Source organism: Ambystoma mexicanum, chromosome 3q (genome assembly GCF_040938575.1).
Source record: "Ambystoma mexicanum isolate Mex_15411 chromosome 3q, UKY_AmexF1_1, whole genome shotgun sequence".
NCBI classification, from domain to species: domain Eukaryota; kingdom Metazoa; phylum Chordata; class Amphibia; order Caudata; family Ambystomatidae; genus Ambystoma; species Ambystoma mexicanum.
The window spans coordinates 774,731,183-774,754,929 of NC_090926.1; the positions used below are offsets into that span (position 1 = coordinate 774,731,183).

Below are 23,747 nucleotides of genomic sequence, written 5' to 3' on the forward strand. Positions count from 1 at the left end.
TTATGCTTTTTTCTAATAAATGGTAAACATTTTGAAGGTGTCATTTGTCACTAGCATGAGTTCACTGCTCAGCACGATAGAACCTGTATTTTGGGCTGAATTGGGTAATTTTTGCTCTCAAGGGCTGGTCCCGAGGAAGATTTTCCCCTTTTCAAGACAGGCCTGTAGGGTCCAGCAGGGGGTATACACACGACTCCAGTCTGCAGAGTGTTTCCCTATAGGTTTGAGGGTACCAAAAATACTAGGAGAGGCCCACCGAGCAGCAGAGGCAAGCCAAAGTGGTGACGCCCGGTGCCCAGACCGTCCCGCACTGGCTATCTCCAGCCGGCCTGGTGTGCGAATCATTGCCTGAAGCGTGGAAGCGGTGGCAGTGGGGGGATACAGGCTCTCGGAAGGTAAATGAGGACTTTAGAGGCCCCTGTTGCAGAGCTGCCACCACCACACAGGATGTGCAGCACAGGGCCCCCCCAAAACCCGCAGAAAGCCCTACCTTACTGGAGGGTGCAGAACGTCCCCAGGTAAGTGTTGAAGAGGGGACGCAGAGATGGCAGGCTATGTGCGCGGCTCCTCAGCCTCCCGCAGAGCAAAGGTCCTCCAGGTGCGCCGCCGAAGGGTCTGGCACAGCAGGGCAGCAGGGGGGAGGATTCAGGAGCCCCCTGGTGTTCCAGGATGGGCCCACCGGGCCAATGTTGAGAAAAGAAAAAAATAATTGCTTTTTTTTTTAAAAGGGGGGGGTCCGGTGAAGGGGGGGCCCCCACGGATGGCGGCACAACGATGGGCAGAGAGGTCGAGCGATGCCGCAGCTGATAGCAGCACTCCCGGCCTCCCGAAGTCTGCCGATGCCGGATTGTGCAGTTAAGGCGCGCGGGCCCGGCAGCGACGCCCCTCCCCCAGCAGGCCCACGGCACCCCGCCACACAGTTACTGGGCAAGCCATGCTGAGCGGGGCTGTGCCACGGAGGAATCTGAGAGGATTCCACGCCGATGCTCGAGCGGCTGAAGCTCTGCGGTTCTCAGGCTATAGCAGCTGCGAGTCGGGCAAAGTGTGCAGGCGTGTTCAATCTTCGACTCCCTGCAGTGTGGGAAAGATTCGTCGCACTCTGGCAAATTAATGTGTGCAAGGATGATTCCCTGAATGGAGCTCGGCGCTCAGGCATGCCATGTTCCTCGAGCACAGCAGCCCGTAAGCAAAAATGTAAGTTTTTTTTGCCACAGTAGTAATCCATTGTACATTTTTAGACGAAAAAAACAAACTGTAGGAAATCAGGCTGCACCAAGGAAGGAAGAAGAGAAGGTAGGTTGTGATTAGTATCTGTGTTAGAATGAGCTAAAGAGTATCTGATCATATGAGTGTCTATGGCTAATGCTTACCAAGTTTGGTATTTCTGACTGGTTTGAATGGTGAGGCGTGGTGCCTAAAGATGTTCTTGAAATGATAGCACAGATTAGTGCTTCAGTGGAAAAAAGGTTGAAAGCTAGCAAGATTTAGCTGGTTTCTAAAGAACGCAAGAGACGTAGGTTTGCGGGAATTAGGAATTTGAAGAAAAGTATCACTCCACCGGTGGTGACATGGTGCTTGTGGTGGGTGCACAGGTGCTCGGGGGACGGTTCTCGTTGAGGTGGTTGGGTGTGTGGCTGTGTGTGTATAGTGGTGTGAAGACCAGAATAAATAAGGAGCGCACGAGATCATGGCTCCAGGACGCTGCTGTGTGAGAACAGAGGAGCATACGTCCTCAGTGCTTCAAGGGTGAATGTGTGCAATTCTGCACTTCTGATAAGATCGCCATAGCATTGCAGGTGGGGTTTGGATAAGTGGTTGGGGGAAGAGTACCCAAATGAAGCCGAGGTTAAGGCATAGCAAGGTGGGAGGGCCAGATATTGATCCACGTCCAATGATTCTTGTCAGATAATCCAAAGAAGAATGATAGCTGCCAGGGAGCATACCCTAGAAATAGTAAATTCAAACATATTGTGAAGTTTATGGATATGGCATGCATACTAGCTAAGAGAGGCTTTGTGATGGCGTGGAAATCGACTAAGGGCCCACAATATCTACGCTGTTACAGGGAATTTGAACATTGGGCAGAAGTGGAAACAAGAGTGTGGAGGGCAGTGACCGTTAATTCATGATCTTGTGGGCTCCTTCATTCTGGCCATTCTGGCCTCCACACCACTATACACACACAGCCACACATCCAACCACCTCAACGACGACCACCCCCACCCCCCCAACACCCGTGCACCATAAGCACCATGTCACCACGGTGGAATGACTCTTTTCTTCAATTTCCTGTAATTCATGCAAACCTACGTCTCTAGCATTGTTTAGGAACCCGCTGAAGCTGGCTTTCAACCGTTTTCCACAGAAGCACTAATCGATGCTATCATTTCAAGAACATCTTTAGGCACCACGCCTCACCATTCAAACCAGTCAGAAATACCAAACTTGGTAAGCATTAGCCATAGCCATCATATGATCAGATACTCTTCAGCTCATTCTAACACAGATACTAATCAAAACCTACCTTCTCTTCTTCCTTCCTTGGTGCAACCCGATTTCCTACAATTGTTTTTTTTTTCTTCTAAAAACGTACAATGAATTACTACTGTGACAACGAAAACGTACATTTTTATATGCCACCATGTATAACTGACTCATGCACCCATGTCAATTTTCATCTACCCATCTCATAGAATTAATATGTATATGCCTCCAATTCACGCGTCACCAAAACCATCACTATGCACTACCTCACTCCACACATGCACAAATTGGGCTTCATATTATGTTACCATTTTAAACAACCTGACACCAATTATCAATGTGTAAAAACTGTGGCATGACTTATGAATGTCATAGCCTTGATAAAGACCCATGTGTGGTCGAAACATGTGTCGGCACCCATAGTAACAATAAAGACCCATTGACAAACTACAGAGCAAGAGTGCTCCTTATTTAGCAATTGTCACAAAGCACTATTCATCAACAATAGAAGTTCTGACAAACTGTGTACGGAGCGCCGAAATCGCAGGATTCCAACAACAATTCTCTGATCCTTCATTTGGGGCACATGAGCACTGCCCCGTCAGAGTCTTGCAAGAAGCAGCATACCGTATGCTTACCTTTTGGACAAGTTCAGCCCGGTACCCAGATGTTCCCTGTCCTCTTAACAGTCCCTTAACTAAGATAGAAAGTACTAGGGGGAAGAAAAACATAGAAATCATAAGGATTACTAATTTTGCTAGTACTGAGAAAAGGTGGCTCACAGGAGACATGAGGGATACCAATGAGTATTTGACAACAGGTGCTGACGTTATGCTGGGGCGGCACAAGCGCCATAAGAAGGAAAGCGAAGAAGGACTCTAGGTCTTCACCTTCCACCCTGGTCGGAGAAGTGGTGAACCCGGGGAGAAGGGTTCTGCAGAGGACACAGGAGGGAAGCTGACAGTCTGTGATGGGTCCTGCATCAGCAGGTCCGAGGGCAGCTGCAAATAGGCGAAGCAGTGGCACGACCTCCAGGAGGAGGCGGAACGTGCTGTCCCCAAACAGTGCAGCGACTGCAAGAAGCCTTAACACACAGAGCCACTGCAGAACCCAAGAAGAAACCGACGGCTGCAGGAAGTGGGAAGGAGCCTGACCCCTATCCCTGCGGAGACCGGCACAGTCCGAGCAAGTCCCAGAAGGTAACGGGAAGCACAGACCCTCTTAACAGTGGGAGTTAAGAGGTTTTGGCTTCAGGCCAGGGTAAGTGATTCAAGGGTATGGGACTCGAACAAAAGTAAAGAGTGCATCAGAGGAAATCTTCCTTGTACCAGTGGCAGGGATAAGTCCACTAACCAGTAAAGAGGAGTAGGGAACCGTAATGAAAGAGGAGTGCATCCAAGGACATCTTCTTCATATCAATGGCAGAGATAAGCACACTGACCACCAAAGAAGGGCCTGGGACGCCAATATAAGTAAGACTTGGAACTACTTTGTTGAGTCTGTGAAAACGTGCCAAGGCAAAACCCAATTAAGAAATGAACTCTCAAACACCAGGAGAAGGGTATCATTCTCCTGGTGGGAAAAATAAAATCCAGTCAAGTACACTGACGTAGCGCCAGGAGAAGGGAGTCATTCCCCATGGCATTGGAGAGTACTGATAGATAGCAGGAGAAGGGAACCATTCTCCTGGTATACAAAGTTGACTGTACCAAGTGCTGAGTTACCAGCCAGGGGAAGGGAGACATTCCTCCAGGCATGTGTGTTAAAGAAGACATTTTTGGCAGCATCATACATACACCAGGAGAAGGGGGACATTCTCCTGGGGAGAGAACTTTGGGATATTTCCGCAGGCCAGGGAAAGGGAGTCATTTCCCCTGGTATTGTTTTTGCAAGAGAACATTGAGGGAATGCTACTCATACAACAGGAGAAGGGAGTCATTCTCCTCGAAAAAGAACTTTCTGTTGGAAAATATTAGTTTTAGTTTAAGGGATAGAAGTGGGTTAAGACACAGGACGGTGGATTTTCATCTGGATGGGCATTCTAACAGTTGCTTGACATTTAGTTTGAGGCAGCGAACCCCCTCTTAGAGATAGGGATGGTGAGCGTTTCTTTTACGTGAATAAAAGTCTTTAACCACAAACATGGCACCTTTCTGTCCGCTTCCTTTTTTCGATACCCTTGCACTATACTATACCTAGAGATGGGGGAGCCAGGGATTTCTGTGCTACGGCCGAGCAAAGGCAGAAGGGGGCTTAGAAGTGGGGTGCAAGGGGACTGGGGCCAGAGAAAAAGGTGTAAGGGGGCTTGGAGCCCAAGCAAAGGGGTGCGGATGGGCTAGGGGTCAAGCAAAGGGGTGCAAGTGGAATTTGAGTACTGAGCAATAATAGTTTTGTGACAAAGGGAATGGCGGCACTCAGGGCAAGGTAGGAGAGTTTGTATGTACTGGTACGGTTAAAGGCCCTTTACCCGCACCAGCACATCCAGAACTCCCTTTGCTAAAATGACGGCAGGGGTGGTAAAAGGGGAAGAATGTGCCTTAAAATGCACTGCTGTGCAAAAGGAGCACAACTGCCTGACTTTCTGTCCCGGCCATCTGAATTCCTGTTCATACCTCAGCCAGAAAATAAATGAGTGGCTGGGGCAGGACTGGAAGTCAGACAGGCTGCCAGGAGAAGAAGTCAGACGGGCACGCTCCTGAGGTGCAGTCTGCACTTCAAGAGTATTTTATTTGAACTGGTGCAAGCAGATGAAGGGGCTTGTTGCCGGCCCCTGCTTTGGGCCGACACAGACCCGAGGTGAGGGTCAGGCCAGAGCCCAAGTTGTGACCCAGCAGGCACGAGACCTTCCGGGCTCGCCGAGCTCTAACTATACCCTGATTATTGGCTATCTGAATGACTAATTGTCTCTGCTAATTTTCCCACTGCCTCCACCACTCCCACTGTGTGAATGCCCCCGACTCTGCCAAAACTACCCCACCTCCCCTACAACTAAATAATCAATTGCTTCAGCTGTTAATCTCTCCATTACCAAAAGTCATGGATGAAACATGAAAAGCTTAAACTGAAACCATAAGCCCTAGGAATTCCACTGGACAGCTTTCCATGCTACTGTGTTAAGCCTTTCTGTGCCATCATAGAATTACAGGTATGTATGCTTGGAAGCGGAACGAGAGAGTTTGCTGTTTCTAATGTCTGAAGTTTGCTTATTACACATGCAGAGGCAAAAACATGTCTGGGATTGCTTTTAAATCTTGCGGTTCATTCTGAACTACAGTTTTTGGTTGGAACCAGGATTTATCGGGTGTATGGGTTTCCCTGCCGTTATAAAATGTATAGGCTACAAAAGGATGGAAAGCAAAGCTCCATAGAGGAATACGAAGTACGTTTTTATTGATGTTAAGCTTCACAGCCGGCTGCTCTGGATGTTTACATTATATCTTCATTACCCCCACCCCAACTGTGTGCCAATTAACATTCCCTTATCTCTCCAGTTGATATTCCATTACCACCACCCTGAGCACAATGGGGGTAAATGACCCATTACCCAAAATAAATACAAATACCTTCCATTGCCCTATTACGTGCAATTATACATTTCACCTGCTGACAGTCTAAACATTGCTCCATATCTGCGCCATTCTTAGTGAACATACCTTCCAGGCTGTTGCCTTCCTCCTGTCCCTCTGATGTACCTCCAAGAGCATGTTCAGTTGATCCTGCAGGAGGGACAGTGCCTGTCGTGAGCTTAGGCCTAGGTATTGGCCCAACTCATCCTGTGAGGGGAAAATCAAACAAGTCTGACTTTCCTGGGTTCAACCTGGTCCAACTCTGAGTCGACTTGTCAGAACACCATAGGCCTCTTCTGCCATTAATGGCCCTCCTGCGTTTTACCTAGAAAAGCTCAGCGGCACCACCCAGCACAATCCTTCCAGGCACTGCATGATATGGATCCCATGGGCTCAGTTTAGTGGGGTCACCTTTAGTCTGGTTGTGTGCTTTTTGGGACCATCTGGCCTGGCTCTCCTAGGCTATGCTTGGCGCAGCTCTCCATGGCTTTTTTTGCTTGGCCCGAGGCCGATGGGGGTATAATGTTTGCTGACAGCTACTGTACTCAGCATTTACTTCTCCAATATCAAAATGGTCACTACCATTTTTATATCATGAGGCCATGCAGTCTGCTCTCGGCCAAGCTTCATTATTTATCCATTCCTGCAACATACCATATGTCGCTACACCTTTTTCCATTTCCCAATCATGAGATGGTCTTGTGACCCATTTCTTGCACTTTAGGATTGTAGGTGGCTGTGCGGTCATTAATGAGTCGCCTATATAAAGTGCAGCAGAGTATACATGCCCAAAAACTGCATGTCAATTCTGGAGAGGTGCGTTTGTGGCTCTGTTGGCTTAGTTCCCCAGAGGCAATCTCCTAAATGCACACACACCCTGCACAACCACTAATCCCTTCATTCCCAGTAGTTGGCCTCAGACTCTCACCCTTCATACAATATGAGACATTACATGTTAGATAATCATAGGATAATTATCTGTTTTAGCCAGCACAATAATAATTATTACATTTTCTCCAGACAACCAATTAATGAAAACTAGCTACATAAATTACATGTATGAGAGATTAAAGGAGAGGATGAAGTGGGAGGGACACAGAGAACCTGCAGGCACCAAAGTACACATCCTTGCAGAAATGGGCAACAATGCGCACCAAAAACATGGCACCTTTCGCCAGGCTTTCCTGGTGTTTACTGGTCCCTTGGGTAGACAACCGCATTATATCATCCCAGCATTCTCATCCAAAATCAAGGCAGTGTTAGGTGCAGCTCTGCTGTGTTGGAGACAATCATATAATGGTTGTTTAATTTGTGAATTACTGCTTCTCTTGAAGGCTGAAAGAGCCAAGAGCAATATACCCTGAAGAATAATAATGCAGTTTCAGGCCGATTAGAGTTTTGTAACTGGGAGAAAATGTTTACCCAATGGAAAAGCATGCAAAAGAACTAGATTACCTGACAGAGTAATGTTGAGTAAAGCTTAAGAGTGTAGAAGGTTCCTCTTACCCGACTCTTCTCCTGAGGCTCCATGCTGGGGTCTTGCAGGGTGCATCCACTGGACATCCCGCTGAGCCCTTCGGGACGCAGATCTCCCGAACATCAAGCAGCCCAAGTCACTGCCTCCCAGCAGCAGCACCATCTGGTAAAAGTCGTAAAGTGCAAGTTAAACATTTTGTAAATAGTATTCTGGAATTAAAAGGTTCCTGGCGTGAGGGGCCCCTGTTCACTAACTAAAAGTGTACATATCGCTGGACTCTCACTCCCCTTAAGCAACCTAGTATACATCATATGTGGGGCTAGCTAGTAGATGCACAGTCTGAGGGAAGAGGATAGTCAACACAAGACAATTTGGAAGCTCATAGAACACAATTCCAGCAGGCAGAAGGAATATTGCACATTGTTTGACAAGAGAAATGTCACATGGCATTCAACATCGATTACATCACTCAAGTACAACAAAACTACAATAGTTGTAAATTCATTTAAAAGAAAAAACCTTAAAATAAAAGGACGTTTATAATTAGCAGCCAGATACGGTCTAGTAAACTGCCATGACATCCAGTACAGCAATCATGGGCCAGTGGCACCACCAATAAATACCTTTATACTATGCATATTCTATATTTCCAAAATACAGCCTCACATGCATTAGTATTGCTTCCTTATGCCAGATATGGCCTTGTAGGCTGCCATGATATTCTGTGTAAAACTCTTACACCTAGGTACTGACATATGCCATGAGCAGCCTTAGACTCAAATGGTAACTACTGCCATCTTATAGTAAGTGTAGTCATGCTAAAAACACGAGTATGAGTTTACGTTACCCAATCTGGTCCCGGCTAACCCCGAGCAAGTGCGAAGGTTTGATATAGCATGGAGCGGGGCAGTTGCTAACTGGCCCGGACTTTGTGGCCCAGGTCTGGTAATTGTTCAAAGGTGGCTCGCTACTGCAGTCTATTAATTTCGTGAACTGAATGGGGAGAGCCAGAGCTGGTTATTAAATAGCAGGCGTTAGGTCTCGTTCCTCACCCGCAGAATGTCCTCGCTTTTGGACACATAACCTGGACAATGAAATCTAAAATATTCCGGAAGCAAGGACTATGCAGTGATGCGTTGCTGAAAGGGAAGCAAGGAAGCGATCCTGTGCTATCAAAAAGCACAGAAGGAGGCACTGAGAAGAAAGAAGGGGGAAAAGGACAGAGTCTAATGAGGGGAGCTTATTATGCCAACCTAAGATTGACAGATTCTTCTCTGGTCTGGGGAATATCTCTGCGCAGACTGTTAAACATTTGCCTCCTCTGCCCCGATACCATCGAACACGGAGCCAATACTTTCTGGAGTTTCCCCCCCTGATAAGTAACCCACAGGCCCCGTCCTTGAGTGTAGAGGGTGACACATGTGCTCTGCTTTCTTGCTCCCTGCAGTCGGATAATAACGGGTTGCTCCTTAACTTATGCAGGACCCAGCAGGGTAACACACAAGGTAGAACTGGTTTGGATGGGACTGGTAGATAGCCCCAATTTGGTCTACCTCGCAGTTGAAATGGAGGAAGTTGGAGACTATTTACGAGTGTGTGAGTGCTGGGCAAGAGCCAAAAAAAAGGGCACTACATCAGAAAATGATGATTTTGTCCCTGTGCTAAAGGAACGAACTTCTAAATTGCATGCCCTACTGGCACTTTGCTCAGTTAAAGCCTCGGACCAACATGAGGTGAAGCAAAAACTGATGGCTATATTGTCCACCAATAAGAACTTGAATTCTCCCCACTTGATTGACTCGCAGCCAGTACCACGAAGGGGAGTAGTCTTGGGTGTGCATATGAAGGAGGGGATAAGTGAGAACGCTGGTGCCACCTCACAGGAGGTTGGGGGTGGGCCAGTAACATTTATAACAGATTCCCCCGGACAGATCAGAAGTATCTTGGAATTCTCAAGACTCTGTCAACATCGCGGCTGGGAACTAGGAGGACGCACTAGATGCCCTACGAAAATCTCTATGATGGCGAAATCACTGTCCCCCGGCCCCCATTGGATAAGATGCACACTCTGGTTAGAGCCAGGATCAAGCCGGTGGTTAAATCTATTAGGCCACCCACTTACCCAGTCTGCCTTGCAGGTTCAGGGACTGTGGACAGGGACATAAGTGATAAAACATCTGACAAAGGCCAGATAGTGACCAGACCTCAGACAGACAGGTCTAAACGAACAGCGACACTAATGGGACCACTGGATAGATGGACTGTCTCTTAGCAGCAATTCATTATCACATCCCCACCAAGGACACTCTAAACCTGGTGCAGGAAAAGTCATGGTGAGGAACGCAGCAAGTCAAGCCGTGGGGAGTAAACTTGATTTCCATCCCCCACCCAGGCTCAACCGGGGCAACCTAAGCCCACAAACCCTAACTCCCATGTTACTTCTGCACTCAACCTCATGGGGGGGGGGGGGGGGCAACACTATCGGACAGCGGAAGGAAATGGGGAATGAAGAAAACGAATGGCACAGAGTACTGGGGGGCTTCAGTCCCTACTTTATGCAGCTCCATTAGTTTGTCTACAGGAAACAGGGTACAGAGTCCTATAGGCCCGGTAACTAGAGAAAACTGGAGGAGCTGTAGCCCACAGACAATAGCCCGTTTTTGAACAGAACAACTCTACTCCGTCTCTGGGCAACTACAACATGGCTATCTTCTATTGTCTCTACCGACATGGCCCTATTGTAACTACCCAAATGTAGGAGCCCAACCAATTGGGTCTTGTTTCGTTTTTGTCTCTACTTCTACAGTGTGCAAATCCGGGGGTTCTTCTGTCCCTTGGGCCGAAATTAATAATCTGCAATGAACTGTACCCTGCCACAAGGTGCATTGATTTGTCTGGGGAGGGTTCTCATATGGCTAGGAAAGTTAGCTACCGGGAGGGTAGGATGGCAAATAGTTTTGGTAGGAATGCTTTGTCTCACGCTTCCATAGAGCCCCCGCTGGTAGGTTACGAAGCTGTACAATGGGCCATGTTGCCCCACAATAGGGTGACTCAGGAGGAAAATCAACTAGGGACATGCTGACCCTTGAAGATCGCTAGTTGGAACCCCAGGGGGTTTAGCCATCTATTGGATGAAGAGGGGTCTTGTGTCATTTTAGCGGATTATTATATATTTATGCTCCAGGAAACTTGGTTGGACTGTGCTCTGTTGGTAGATGGTTTCCAGGTGTTTCAAGTATTGACAAGCCAAGGGGCCGCCCGTTTGGAGGACTTGTCATTGGTGTGAGCCATAACATTAGCTCCCGTAGAGTCCCGCTAGTGACCAGAGGACTACATGCATTGGCTCCTGTGGAAGGAAGTGGAAGTTGCGCCTTATAAAATGTGTACGTCCCCTGGGCCTAGGTAACACGGAAACGCTGTGTGAGGAGGTTGAAGAGGTACTCACTGAGTAGGATTGGTGGGGACCATTATGTGCTGTTGGGTGGAGACCTTAACGCCAAATGTATAGCTGAATTACTGTGTGCCTCCTGTAAAAACGTAGTTCAGCAGAGTACCATGCTCTAAGATAGGGGTAATGAAAAGGGTAAGAGTTGGATTCAGTTTTTGCGATCCTGGGATTTGACAATGTGTAATGGTCAGACTAAGGGCGATATCCCTCGAAAATATAAGTGGAAGGGCAACCAGTGCCATTCGACGTTAACACTATTACTTTGGGGACAATCGTTGTCTTATGGACGCCACCGACCTTAGGGTGATCCACAACGCCATAGTGACCATAACATTTTGCTATTAATCTCAACATTGATTACCCCTATGAGAGGCTCCTGTGAGGTGTAGGTATATCAATTACCCATGGGGGAAATCGTATCCACTGGGCATCTCGGCAAATACATAATGTGGGTGAGTATATTAGCTGACTTACTGATGAAGCAGTTGAAGGTCTGGCTCTGCTCGGATCCATTTGAATTGAGGCCTGGATGAAGGATACAGCAGCAAAGACTGGCACTTGTGTCAGGGCCCCCAGTATCGGCTGTGTTAAACCTACCCATAGGTTCGATAGCGCCATTAGAGACGCAAAGATGGAGATGCGGCAGAAACTTCAGGTGGTCTGCCAATCCCCTTCTTTTATCGAGGAGAGGGCCGGTAGGGTGAATCGATCGAACAAAAGTAATTATACATGTTGGCTAAAAAACTGGAAACGCTCAATACTAAATACCCAATGGCAACACATGTGATATATATGGGCGGAACTGACCAACGCCAGAGCTGGCTCTAGAATTAATCCTCTAAACCCTATAGAGGAAGGTAAGTGGATGCAGTAGATCAGGGAGAGGGGGGGTGAACATGGGGCTTCGGCCCCCCCAAGGTTTTCTGAAGTGATGGGGTCTGGAAATAGGGGAGGAGGATATTGAAGAGGAATTCCGGAAGCTTAAGGATTCGATGGCACCCGGACCGAACGGGTTGGCCAATGTGGTCTTAAAGGAAAATCCTGGAAGGTGGGCACGAATACTTAAGATCTTGTTTGACAAAGTGTGCCATGCTCAATCTATTCCCACCGGACAATTACCGACTGCTGTCTCTCCTGGATGTTTACGGGAAAATCTTTTCTACATTTCTATTGAGGGCCCTGCAGAGTTGGACTGTAAGCACTAATTTACTGCACTTTACACATACCGGGTTCCGCCCTGGAAGTTGTACAGTTCGCAACCTGAGGGTACTAGATGTACTTACCCGGTTAGCCTCGACAGCAGTTGGGGCAACCCTCTAGGTTATTTTTGTTGATTTCCGGGTGGGACAAAATGAAAAGATGGGGATGCCCGGAGGGGCTTTTGAATACGACTAGGGGCCTGCACCTAAATACCCATGCATGTGTCCGATTAGACGATTAGGGCACTATGTCTCAAAAGGTGCCAATATTCAGGGGAGTGAAACAGGGAAGCCCGCTGGCTCCTTTCCTGTATAATATATATATGGCAGATCTTCCACGATGTTTTAAGGAGGGAACATGATGTTACCCAAGGATTGGTAATTACCCTATCCCATTCATATTATACGCAGACAACCTGGTCATGTTTAACCAGACCTTCTCTGGTGCCCGGGCTATGTTTGAGACCCTAGCAAGCTTTACTGGAGATAATGACCTAACCATCAACCTGGGGAAGACTAAGGTTATGACTATCTCCCCTACAAAAAACTAAGCACATGATCTTCGCCACCAGTCTAGGCAGGATTGACTACGTGGACTCTTACCCCCTATTTGGGCCTGGAGATGGGCGCAAGGAGGTCCTACAAGGAAATCAAAGAGCCTAAGAGTATAAAGACTCGGCAACTGACTGCACTGATAAGCACTTTTGCAGCTAAAAAAGCAGGTTACACTTTGGCTGGAATTATTGCGCTCTATTCACAGTGCTTCTGCCCAATGGTACTATACGGGTTGGAGGCACTCTGTATGGACAATTACAAGTGGCTAGACGGCCTTGAGGGTTATTTTTGGAAACTGGTATTAAAACTGAGCAACTCAACTCTGATGGAGTATTTGAGATTAGCATTGGGGCTGGTTTCCCTGAAAGGTCATCTGATGGCGAGACAGGGTTTACTGAATATAAAAACCAATTCTCGCCCACAGTGTAAACTATTAGCCACCTTAAGTGAGTCCGGTGGCTGCCTTAATAGACAGTGTGAAACAGAATATTGCAACCGAATGGCAAGGATATACGAGTGGATAAGTTGGCGACCCGATTTTAAATGAGGGACAAGGGTCCACTCACTGAACCTATTGTACAAAAACAGATTAAGGAAGTGCGATTGGACCAACAATTACTCACAATGATCTACCCTTACCGATTACAAGTATGTGGCGAATGTGACACCTACTTGCAAACCCAAAAGATACCGGAGGTGATGTTCGTCGTATGCAATGCAGCTGTTTCCTTTGAATTTACAAATAAACCAACTGCCTCGGCTGATTTTCCTCGGCGCAAGGTGCAAGATACCAGAAGGGGACCTGATATGCTGTATGTGTAGGGTACCTGGGGCTTTGGAAACCCACAGTCACGTCCTCACACAGAGTAAAAAGCTTGGTGATGTGTATATGACAACACTGGGGTGCTTTGGGCATGAGTACGAAGCGATAAAGGCTGATGACTTTTGAAACGACTGCATAAACTCTGAATCAGAAAGAGTTTAGTGTGCCTTATTTAGTGTGTGGAGCACAATGATTAAACACTTGGCGTAAGAAAATAGCAAAATGTTCATTAATGAACCTAGGTTCGGTGCTAACAAACATATGGGGAGAATTAACTGACTCGAATTGGGTATTGTATATGTATGCCCGCTTTTTTTTTAATAGTTATGTATTTATTGAGAGCCCTAGTAGGGCGACTCTTGGGATTTTATTTCTCTCACGATTAGATGGGATTGGATTTTAGCTCTTTTAACTAGGGGTATACAGTTTCGATACCCACTGGGTCAGTAGTCCCATGATATGCACAGCAACTGGGGTTGATTGGGGCGACAAAAAGTGTACAATGCTGCCCTTGATGTAGACGAAAGCCTAAGATAGAATTGGTAAATCTTGGATCCCTTGCAAGTGTAAGACAAAGTACAAGTAAAGGGCATGGAATTTTTAAACTGTATTTTGAAATTGTACTCAAACTGTATTATGTGATTTGTCTGCCGCACATGTATGTTCATACTCTTACTTCTATTCGTATAGTAACCTGTATTTGTACTTGGATTTGTTTTGATTGATTTTAACTTTTAATGTTTGTAAAAATTCTTTGAACTGTATACAAATAAATGAAATGGTCTTAGGTTTTTAATTAAGGCCACCAAACGGTAGCTTCAATGTGACACGTCCTTGTATTTTCATCACGTGCAGCCTCTCAATTGTGCTATACTTATTTATAAGCACTGCTTACTCTGCAACAAAGAAAATAAGAATGTGCCAGGGCTCAAAATGTTCTACCACACCTGTGCCATGTCGGAACAGCAGCACACCACCGATTTATTTTTTTTCAATTTTCTATAACGCGCCAAATCGCCCAAGGGCCTCAGGGCGCACAAAAAACAGACAAGACAGGACAACAAATGGTGAACGTCAGAAGCAAGAGAGGGGAGTCTATGTTGGTGGTGCATTGAAGAGGAAAATTTTCAGACTCTTTTTGAACACAGTGAGAGTTTCAATTTTTTTGAGTTCGAGAGGTATGGCATTCCAGGAAGCAGGGGCCATGACAGTTTGTCTTCCCATACTTGGCAAAGCAGAATCTGGGCTGAATTAGTTTGGCCTGGTCTTGTGACCTGCTTGAGCGCGAGGGTAGGTAAGGCTTCAGACACTCTGTGAGATATACAGGCACGTTGAGGGTCAGACACTTATAAGTGAGGGTCAAGATCTTGTGAGTAACACGATGCCTCACAGGCAGCCAGTGCTATTTTCTTATTGCCTCCGAGATAGAATACTGTCTGGGAATGCCTAGAACTGCTCTTACTGCCCGACTCTGGGTCACCTGGAGAGCAGAGATATTTCACTGGGCAGTACCGGCCAGAAGGCTATTGCAATAGTCGAGGCGTGAGTTGACCAGGGATGAGGCCAGTAGGGATATATTTTTCTCGGAAAGAAAAGGGAGAATGTGGCTAGGAAATGTGTTGATAAGCCAACATAATGCGTGAGTTTCAGCAACATGCTGCCTCATAGCCAGTTCAACATCAAGGGTGACGCCCAGCATTTTGACGCTCGTGGAAACGGGAAAAATGGTGTTGGCGATAGAGAAGTTGGCATACTCTGGAGCCTGATTCCTTAGCATATGGCTGGAAGCAGTGATAGGAATCTCAGTTTTCTCGGCATTGAGGGCCATTGATTTCACTACCATCCGAGAGTGGATGGTGGAGTATATGGAACTGATGGCCTGAGAGTTTTAAGATGACCTGAGTGTAATCTACATAATAAATATACAGGACACCCAGGTCGTCAAGGATCGCCAGAAGAAGAAGAACGTAGATATTAAAGAGAGTGGGTGATAAGGAGGTGCCTTGGGGCACAACATCGGGTGAGTGGGGTGGGGGAGGAACAGGCATCATCTATGGTGACCCTGGCAGTGCAGGGGACCAGCAATGAGGCCAGCCACTGTGTTGCGGTACTCGAAAAACCTACCAGTGATTGCAACCTGGTCGCCAGCAGATCAAAAGCGGCAGGGAGGTCGAGCAACATAAGGAGGGCCGGGTGGCCTGTGTCAATGTTAGAGGAGAGATTTGACTTAAGGTCGAGCATGGCAGTCTCTGTGCCATGTCAGGCTCGGAAACCAGATTGGCGCCGGCCCAGTACAGAATTTTCCTCAATGAATTTCTGAAGTTGCAAGTATGCAACTCAGTCCATAACCTTGAGGGAAAAAAAAAAAAGAACATTGGTAATTGGGCAATAGTTTTTAGGCTGAAGGGATCAAGGTTGTCTTTTTTAAGTAGGGGAGTGACCCAAACTTCTTTGAGATCTGCAGGAACACGTCCTTCAAGAAACGACTGATAAATGAGTTTGGTAACCCAAGAGCCTAAGGTATCAAGGCAGCTCACCATGAACCTTGAGCGACATGAATCGCCTTTACATGTGGTAGGCTTCATATTAAATATGATCCAGGTTATTTCAGCCACGGTGCATGGGGTGAAGGAAAATGCAGGTTTGGGCGTGGTGAAAGAAGTGATAGGGGGGGGTCCGTTGATCCTAGGAGAGGGAGTGTGGACATTGCGAGATGTGCTGGATTGCAAGTGAGAAGCAACTTTAGCAGTAAACATATTGTGAATTGTTTGGCACCAGGCCGGATACTAAGGCGATACAATTTGAATGTGAGGTTTGCTTTTAAAGTCCCTCAGGATGGCAAATAGTTCCATGGAGCTTGATTTGGCCTGTAGGATTCTTGTGTTGTAATAGGAAGATTTGGCCTGGGTCACAGCAGCCTTAAAGTTCTTCACTGCCACAGTTTGTACGTGGCTAATGTAGCTGGTGAAGGCAGTTTCCGCCAGGCTCATTCGGCGGCTCTCCTTAGATGTCTAAGGGTCAGAATATCATTGTTAAACCAACAGTGGGTAAGGGATTCGGGCTTTACACATCTGGTGGTGAAGGGCGCTAGGTCATTCATGACTGCACCCAGGGTATTTGTAAGATGGGCAGCGAGATCAGATGCACTGTTGTAGTCTTCAAGGTGGCCCAATTTGAGACTCAGTGCATGGGATAGTTTCTCTGTAGTGAGATTTTTCAAACTTCTGGTCTTAAAAAACTTTCTTGGTAGGGTATCAACAGGAGATTTACAGAAAAGGTCAGAAGAAAACGATTGAACCCGAGGCAGGGGGAGATAGATGGAATAGAGGGAGAAACCTGATGTAATAGAATCCAATTAAGAATATGGCCTCCTATGCGAGTAGGCTCTTTAACTTTTTTGGGCAAATCCAATGGTGTTAAGTGCGGCAAGCAGTGACCAAGCGGCTTTATCCGTAACCACACTGGCCCAGAGATTGAAATCCTCTAACAGAATGGCTGGTGTATTCATATTCAACGTTTTGTTAAGGAGTAAGAGTTGCTCCTCAAACAATGGAAGAGGTCTAGGAGGCCTATAGATGACTACAATGGTAAGAGAGGTGTTATTAATTCTCATCTTGGTCACTAGGGATTCACAATCGTCAGGGGGGTCATGAGGCGAGAGGTGGCACTGAAACTTGGCCTTGAATAACAGAGTAACACCCCCTCCCTTCGAGTTTTCACGGTCTGCCTGAAGTATCTCAAAGTCGGGGGGGGGGGGCTGCGAGTGTGGCTTCAGTGGGAATGGAGTCACTGAGCCAGGACTCAGTGATAGCAAGGAAGACGAAATTGGACTGTGAGAGTAGATCTTCCACCTCCATCCCGTGTAGCATGAGGGAGCATGTGTTATACAGAGATAGAGCAAGTGGGGAACCAGGGGGGCCATCTTTAGCCATGCTCCTAGTGGACGTGGGGGCATCATTGTAAAGTGTGCTCGGGCCGTCGATGTTACAAAGAGTAATTTTCGTTCGGGGACACATATCAGAGACTGGCAGAGCCTGGCAGAAAGAAACAGGGAGGCAGCCTAAGCCTTACCTGGGCACAGATGATTGGCAAATAAGGAGAGCAGCAGGAAGCAAGCCGGACTCAAATCGGCGACAACCGGGCGGGGTGAAGAGGACAGTGAGAACTGGGAAATGTAGTTCGCAAGAACTACAGTTCAACCCTGTGCGAGAATGCATAGTGAAATTAAACCCATCACAATGTTTAAATGAGGTAACAAGGTTGATGGCAGTCCTTACTGCCTGGAGGCTCACAAGGGTGTCAGATAAGTATAGTACAGTACAAATCGGCACTCACACAAAGCAGAAAATGCTGTTAGAGTAAATAAAGAGTGGCACTCGCACGCATACATTATTGCTGCAACCACTCTTATTCTGCCCCACAGAGTGTAAACAGATTTAGGGTTGCAGCTGGTTTTTTGAGCAAGGTATTCTCATTTTTCTAGGAGGCTATAGGTGGCAAGTGCAACATTCAACCGTCTAGTGTGACGAATCTGGACTATTTGTCCCTTCTCCCCAGAGGGTAGACACCCCCTTTGAGACTAGGGAGGGGAGCCTGCTAAGCAAGTCCCTCCCTAGAGGCCTGGCAAAGGGGGACCTCGCTGGGAGTGACTCCCATCTAGGAGACAAGGACTTACATTCCTATGAGGAACTCCCTATCAAGAATACATTGTCTGCATATATGGGAATCGAAAAGACTGATGTTACTTCCGTTTTGGATGCAACATATAGTGACATTACTTCAGTGTCCTTGGCTTCAGGTAATGCTGCATTCTCCCTGAACTCATCCCTTTTGTTTGTGGTGGTGGACATGAAAAGACGAGGGACCTTGAATGGAGTAGAAAGAATCCTACGTAAAGCCGACCCTCTGACAGGAAGATGTCCTGGAGGGGCCAAGGTACGCTGGACTGCAGAGCCAGCTGTAGGAGGGGAGCATGCTGATCGCAAAGCGGCGCCGGATTTCTGGTATCTCGAGACGCAACAAAGCCGAAGCAGAGAACGAGACAGGGGCAGTAGAAGGACCATCTCGCCTGGTGGCACGACCACACCGAATATTGTGAACAAAGCGGCTCCTGGCTAAGCCTTGATCTACCCAGGTGGGTCAATAATTGAAAAAACAGCAAATGATCAGGGTGATTGAACGTATGTACACACTCCAGATCATTTTCATTCATATAAAAAATGAACGTTTTTTGAGATTGGAAAAAGCGAATTTTAGTTTTTACCAAATGCTTGAAACAAAAGTATAAACAGGGCATATATTAATGACAATACAGTATCTGAACATGATACATTCATATCTTTCCAGGCTGTTTGGCCTGGACCCGAGTAAGACAGTCCCTTTCAGGATTCAGGGACCATGGTGATCACATTACATATAGAAAAAAAGTAAATCACATTACAACATTGGCAGTGTTGATATTTAAACACAGGGTGGTGGGGGTAAGGGGGTGGAATATCGACACAAAAGTATTTTGGCCAATTAGGAACTGATCTGTTCTGCTGAGAAGTAGATGGTCTTCATCAGGACGGAGAGGAATAAGTGGATCAAAGGGCCCAGATTCTCTCTTGTAATGCTATTTTCACTCTGTTTTCTAAACGAAACCACTTCAAATTATGTCTAGAAGATGGCAAGAGTTGCTGATCTGTCTTGTTACCAAGGTTCCCTGAGTATTGATCACAACAGGATACTGGATGGTCCCCTCTCAACATATGGTGGGTTTCAAAGTGCGCGCTGCTGGGCTGGAGCAAGTGTTTGTTCAACGCGTGCTTTATTGCCGTGTGCGCAACAAGACCGACAGCAACACTTGCCATCTTCTAGACCTAATTCGAAGTGGTTCCGTTTGGAAAACACTGTGAAAATAGCAGAACACGAGAGAAACAACCCCATCATCCACTTTTTCCTCTTCGTCATGATGAAGGCCATCTATTCCTCAGCAGAAAAGATCAGCTCCTAATGATACGATATATGAAATGATAGTTTACTTATATAGCGCCTATACACAATGTGTTTCAAAGCGCTTCACGACAAGGGCGGGAACAAGGGAAAATACAAAACATTCTTACAGGCCATGAACAACAAGAATGTGAAATTAACTTTCGTACTCGGCCTAGTGACATTTCAGATAGTGCAAGTGCTAAGACACAGATAGGAAGGAAATGGGAACAGACAGGCAACTACTGTACTAGGCTTGACAACTTTCTGGTAGACACGGAAAATTACACAAGTTGAGGGAGAGGGGAGGAGAGGAACAAAACAAGCGACTATCGTACTAGACCTGAAGACATTTCAGATAGTGCTGGAGGAAGGGGGGGGGGAATAACAAGTAAAGAGGGAGGAGACACATTTGTTACTATCATACTAGGTTCAGGGAAAATTCTGATAAGAGTAATTGCACAGAAAAAAGTAGGGGAGGGGGAGGTAAGAATAAGAGGAGGAGAGAATAGAATAAAAACAGCGAAAAGAGCAGAGAAACATAGGGGAGGGTGAAAAAACGTTCAAACTGCAATGTTCAGCCAGTGGGTCTGCATCACTGTTCTCTTCCTGGTATGGGCATTGTGGAAGAAGTGCAAGCCTTTTTATCCCTTGAATGGCCCTCAAGGCACCAAACCATTAAGTAGCTCCTCCACATTTTCCCACCAGAGATGTCATTTCACAGAACTTCAACCTCAAAAGGGAAGCACTTACAAATTTATTAAAAAAAACAGCTGCAGCTTGTAGCTGCATTTCTGTGAGGTCCCCAGACATCTGAAATTCAAAACTGCAATGTTCAGCCATTGGGTCTGCATCACTGTTCTCATCTGAGGCTGTTCCTGGTAATGTGTTGACATTCCTCCCCCAGTGTTAAATGTCAACACTGCCAATGTTGTAATGTGATTTACTTGTTTCTATATGTAATTTGATCACCATGATCCCTGAATGCTGAAAGGGACTGTCTATGGGCCTCATTCAGAGTACGGCGCAAAGGGATACCGGGCACTGTTAAGGGCATTGGTGCCGGTAATCCCTTTGCGCCCTACTACGAGGTCCATTAGCGGGTCCTGCGAGCAAATAACGGTACCGCAAATTGTGTTACTGTTATTAGTTCCCTCCCCATTCCCATTGATCCCTATGGGGGCTCAAATGGGAATGGGGATTGCCTTTTTCAGTGGGGACTTACCGGTCCCTCCAAGGTCGGAATGGACCGGTAAGTCCCCATTGAACTAGGTCGGAGTAGGTACCTGAGGCAGCCATGGTGCAAATAGCTCCATGGCTGCCTCCAAACTCGGAATGAGGCCCTATGTCTTTGAATACTCATGCCCAGGCCAAACAGCTTGGAAAATTATGAATGTATCGTGTTCGGATACTGTATTGTCATTAATATAGATCCTGTTATAATTTTGTTTCAATACTTGCGTATGCATTAAAGCATTTGGTAAAAACTAAAATTCACTTTTTCCGTGTGTTATATGAATGAAAAATGATCTGGCACAGGTACATCACGTTCGATCGCCCTGATCATTTGCTGTTTTTTCAATTAACGACCACTCCGAAGCCATGGTGGCCTGGGGCTTGTTAACCAACGCCAAGACCAGACCGCAGAGGAGAGATCGGATCCCCCACCTTTGCAAGAAAAGTGACAACTGGTGAGTCGGGCAGAGAAAGAAAAGCAAATGCTCCTGAGAATGTAACGGCGGGGAGCCGGCACTCCTCGAGTGTCGGTGAAGCCAGGGTTACGGGGGCCAGAAAAGCGTGAACACTGGACACGGGCAGACGGCCTAATCGAGATCCCACTGGATGAACAAGTTACTCTCTTACCTGGTAACGTTCTTTCGATGGGATGGTCTGACGACGTACTCCATATCTATGACAGTAATCACCACAGCTGTGCTGCTTCGGAAAATCTTTCGGCGTCTGCGTCCATGACATCGATACGCTGTCCTCGAGGGCCTCCGTCCAGCCGATGTCACAAGTAGGACGCACGACACCCGTAGCCTCAGTTGTAGTTTTTTCCCCAGAACGTGTGGCACCAAACCACTGCCAGTATGACCCCAGAAAGCCTTGCGGAAACGTAAGCTACAAATCGCATAAGAAATTCTGTAGCGGGACAGGTAGGGAGGGAGCGATATGGAATACGTCATCGGACCATCCAATCAAAAGAACGTTACCAGGTCAGAGAGTAACTTGTTCTTCAAGGGGATTGGGTCCTCCGACGTATTCCATATCTATGACAGACTCCCAAAGCAGTACCAATGCAAGGAGGTGGGAAAAGAATTTAGAATACAGAAATTTAGAATGCCCAATCAAATTGCAGAGTAAAGGACCGCCTTGCCAAAGGCCAGATCCTGCCCATGGATAGAATCGAGGGAGTAGTGACGTACAAAAGTATGGACCGAAGCCCAAGTGGCTGCATCACAGATGTTATGAATAGGAACACCCCTCTGCAGGGCAGTAGAGGCAGCCATACCCCTAGTAGAATGGGACCGCAAGCCTGCCAGAGGGTCCTAACCAACCAAGCGGTAACATTCAGAAATTGCCAAGATAATCCATCTAGGCAAAGTCTGCTTAGTCACAGCTTGTCCCAAACGCCTTCCAGCGTAACCAATAAAGAGCTGATCGTCCACTCTGACCCGGGACATGCGAGAAATGTAGAAACTTAAAGCTCTCCTAGGATCCAACCTATGGAGCCTCTCCTCTTCCTTACTAGGATGTGGAGGAGGATAAAATGCTGGAAGAATAACCTTCAGGCTCAAATGAAATTCCGACACCACCCTCGGAGGAAAGGAAGGACGAACTCTAAGGACAACCCTGTCCTTATGAAACACTGTGAAGGGTGGCTTAACTGAAAGTGCCTGCAACTCACTCACTCTGCTAGCGGAAGTGACTGCAACTAAAAACACAGTTTTAAGGGTTAACAGCCCAAAGGACAAGAATGTAAAGGCTCAAACGGAGCACCCATAAGGAATTTCAGAACAAGGTTCAAATCCCAACCAGGCACCTGGAAAGGTGCCGGCGGAAACACATTAGTGAGTCCTTTGAGAAACTGAGAAATTAAAGGAATTTTAAAATAAAGAACACTCCTCAGACGAGCGCTTAAATATAGACAGCGCCGCCAGTTAACCTTTAACAGTACCAACTTGAAGGCCCCTGTGGGCCAACGAAAGCACAAAAGACAGAACTACAGGAATGTTACATTGAAAAAGGATCCACATTCTCAACCCTGCACCAGTCGCAGAACTTTCTCAAACGGCAACAGTACAGGGACTTTGGCGAATGCAACACCTCCATCACGTCTTCAGGGAGGTCCCAATCCTTATACCTCAACCTTTCAGAAGCCAAGCGTGAAGGTTGAGGGATCTGACCTCTGGGTGGAGAACCTGACTCCACTCCCGTGAGAGCAGGTCGTCTTGGTAGGGAAGACGACGTGGAGGGCAGATGGACAAGTCGAGAAGGTCCGGGTACCACGTCCTCCGAGCCCAAGCCCGAGCAATGAGGATCATCCGGGAACCGAACCTCCGTAACCTCTGCAGCATTTGCGGGATGACGGGGACTGGAGGAAACGTGTACAACAGTGGGCACTACCACTCCACCACGAACACGTCTCCTAAGGCTCCTTTTGGAGGGAATTCCCCACCACGAACACGTCTCCTAAGGCTCCTTTTGGAGGGAATTCCCGCGAGCAGAACCTTTCGCACTTCTGGTTGACACTGGAGGTGAAGCGATCCACCTGAAGGGTCCCCCAAAGGACGAAGATCTCCAGGAGAATCTCCTGGGCAAGATCGCGCTCTGTCTGCTCAGAGCGTCCGCCATCTCATTTTCGTCTCCGGCCAGATGAACTGCTGAGATCGAAACTTCCTGCTGGATGGCCCAGAACCAGAGCTGCATCGCCTCCCTGCACAGAGGAAGTGACCCTGCCCCCCCCTTTTTGTTGAGGTAGTGCATGGCCACTGTGTTGCCTGTCAGGATCAGGACATACCTTCCTCGACTGCGACCACTGCATCTTGAGGGCCCACTGCAGAGATCTCATCCGCAACCTGGCCTCCGGCACCAGAAGAATGCAGGATGCCATGAGACCGAGCAACCTCAAGAACTCGAACGCCGGGAGACTCTGGGCATGTTGAAACTTGTGCACCATTTCCTGAATGTGATGAGCCCTCACCTGGGGAGGAAAACACTG

General features: G+C 47.2%; 1 protein-coding gene across 5 annotated transcripts in view; it reads right to left on the reverse strand.

Moving 5' to 3' along the window:
• Positions 1 to 23,747, reverse strand: part of TMEM94 (transmembrane protein 94) — a 2,019,771-nt gene that overhangs the window by 1,910,381 nt on the left and 85,643 nt on the right. For all 5 annotated transcript variants that reach the window (XM_069654803.1, XM_069654805.1, XM_069654804.1 and 2 more), the window contains exons 2-3: positions 7,557 to 7,689; positions 6,138 to 6,257 (exon numbers count right to left, since the gene is read on the reverse strand). In XM_069654803.1, coding sequence (XP_069510904.1) covers positions 6,138 to 6,257; positions 7,557 to 7,613 — 177 coding nt within the window. In that variant the 5' untranslated portion in view covers positions 7,614 to 7,689. The remainder of the gene's footprint in view (positions 1 to 6,137; positions 6,258 to 7,556; positions 7,690 to 23,747) is intronic.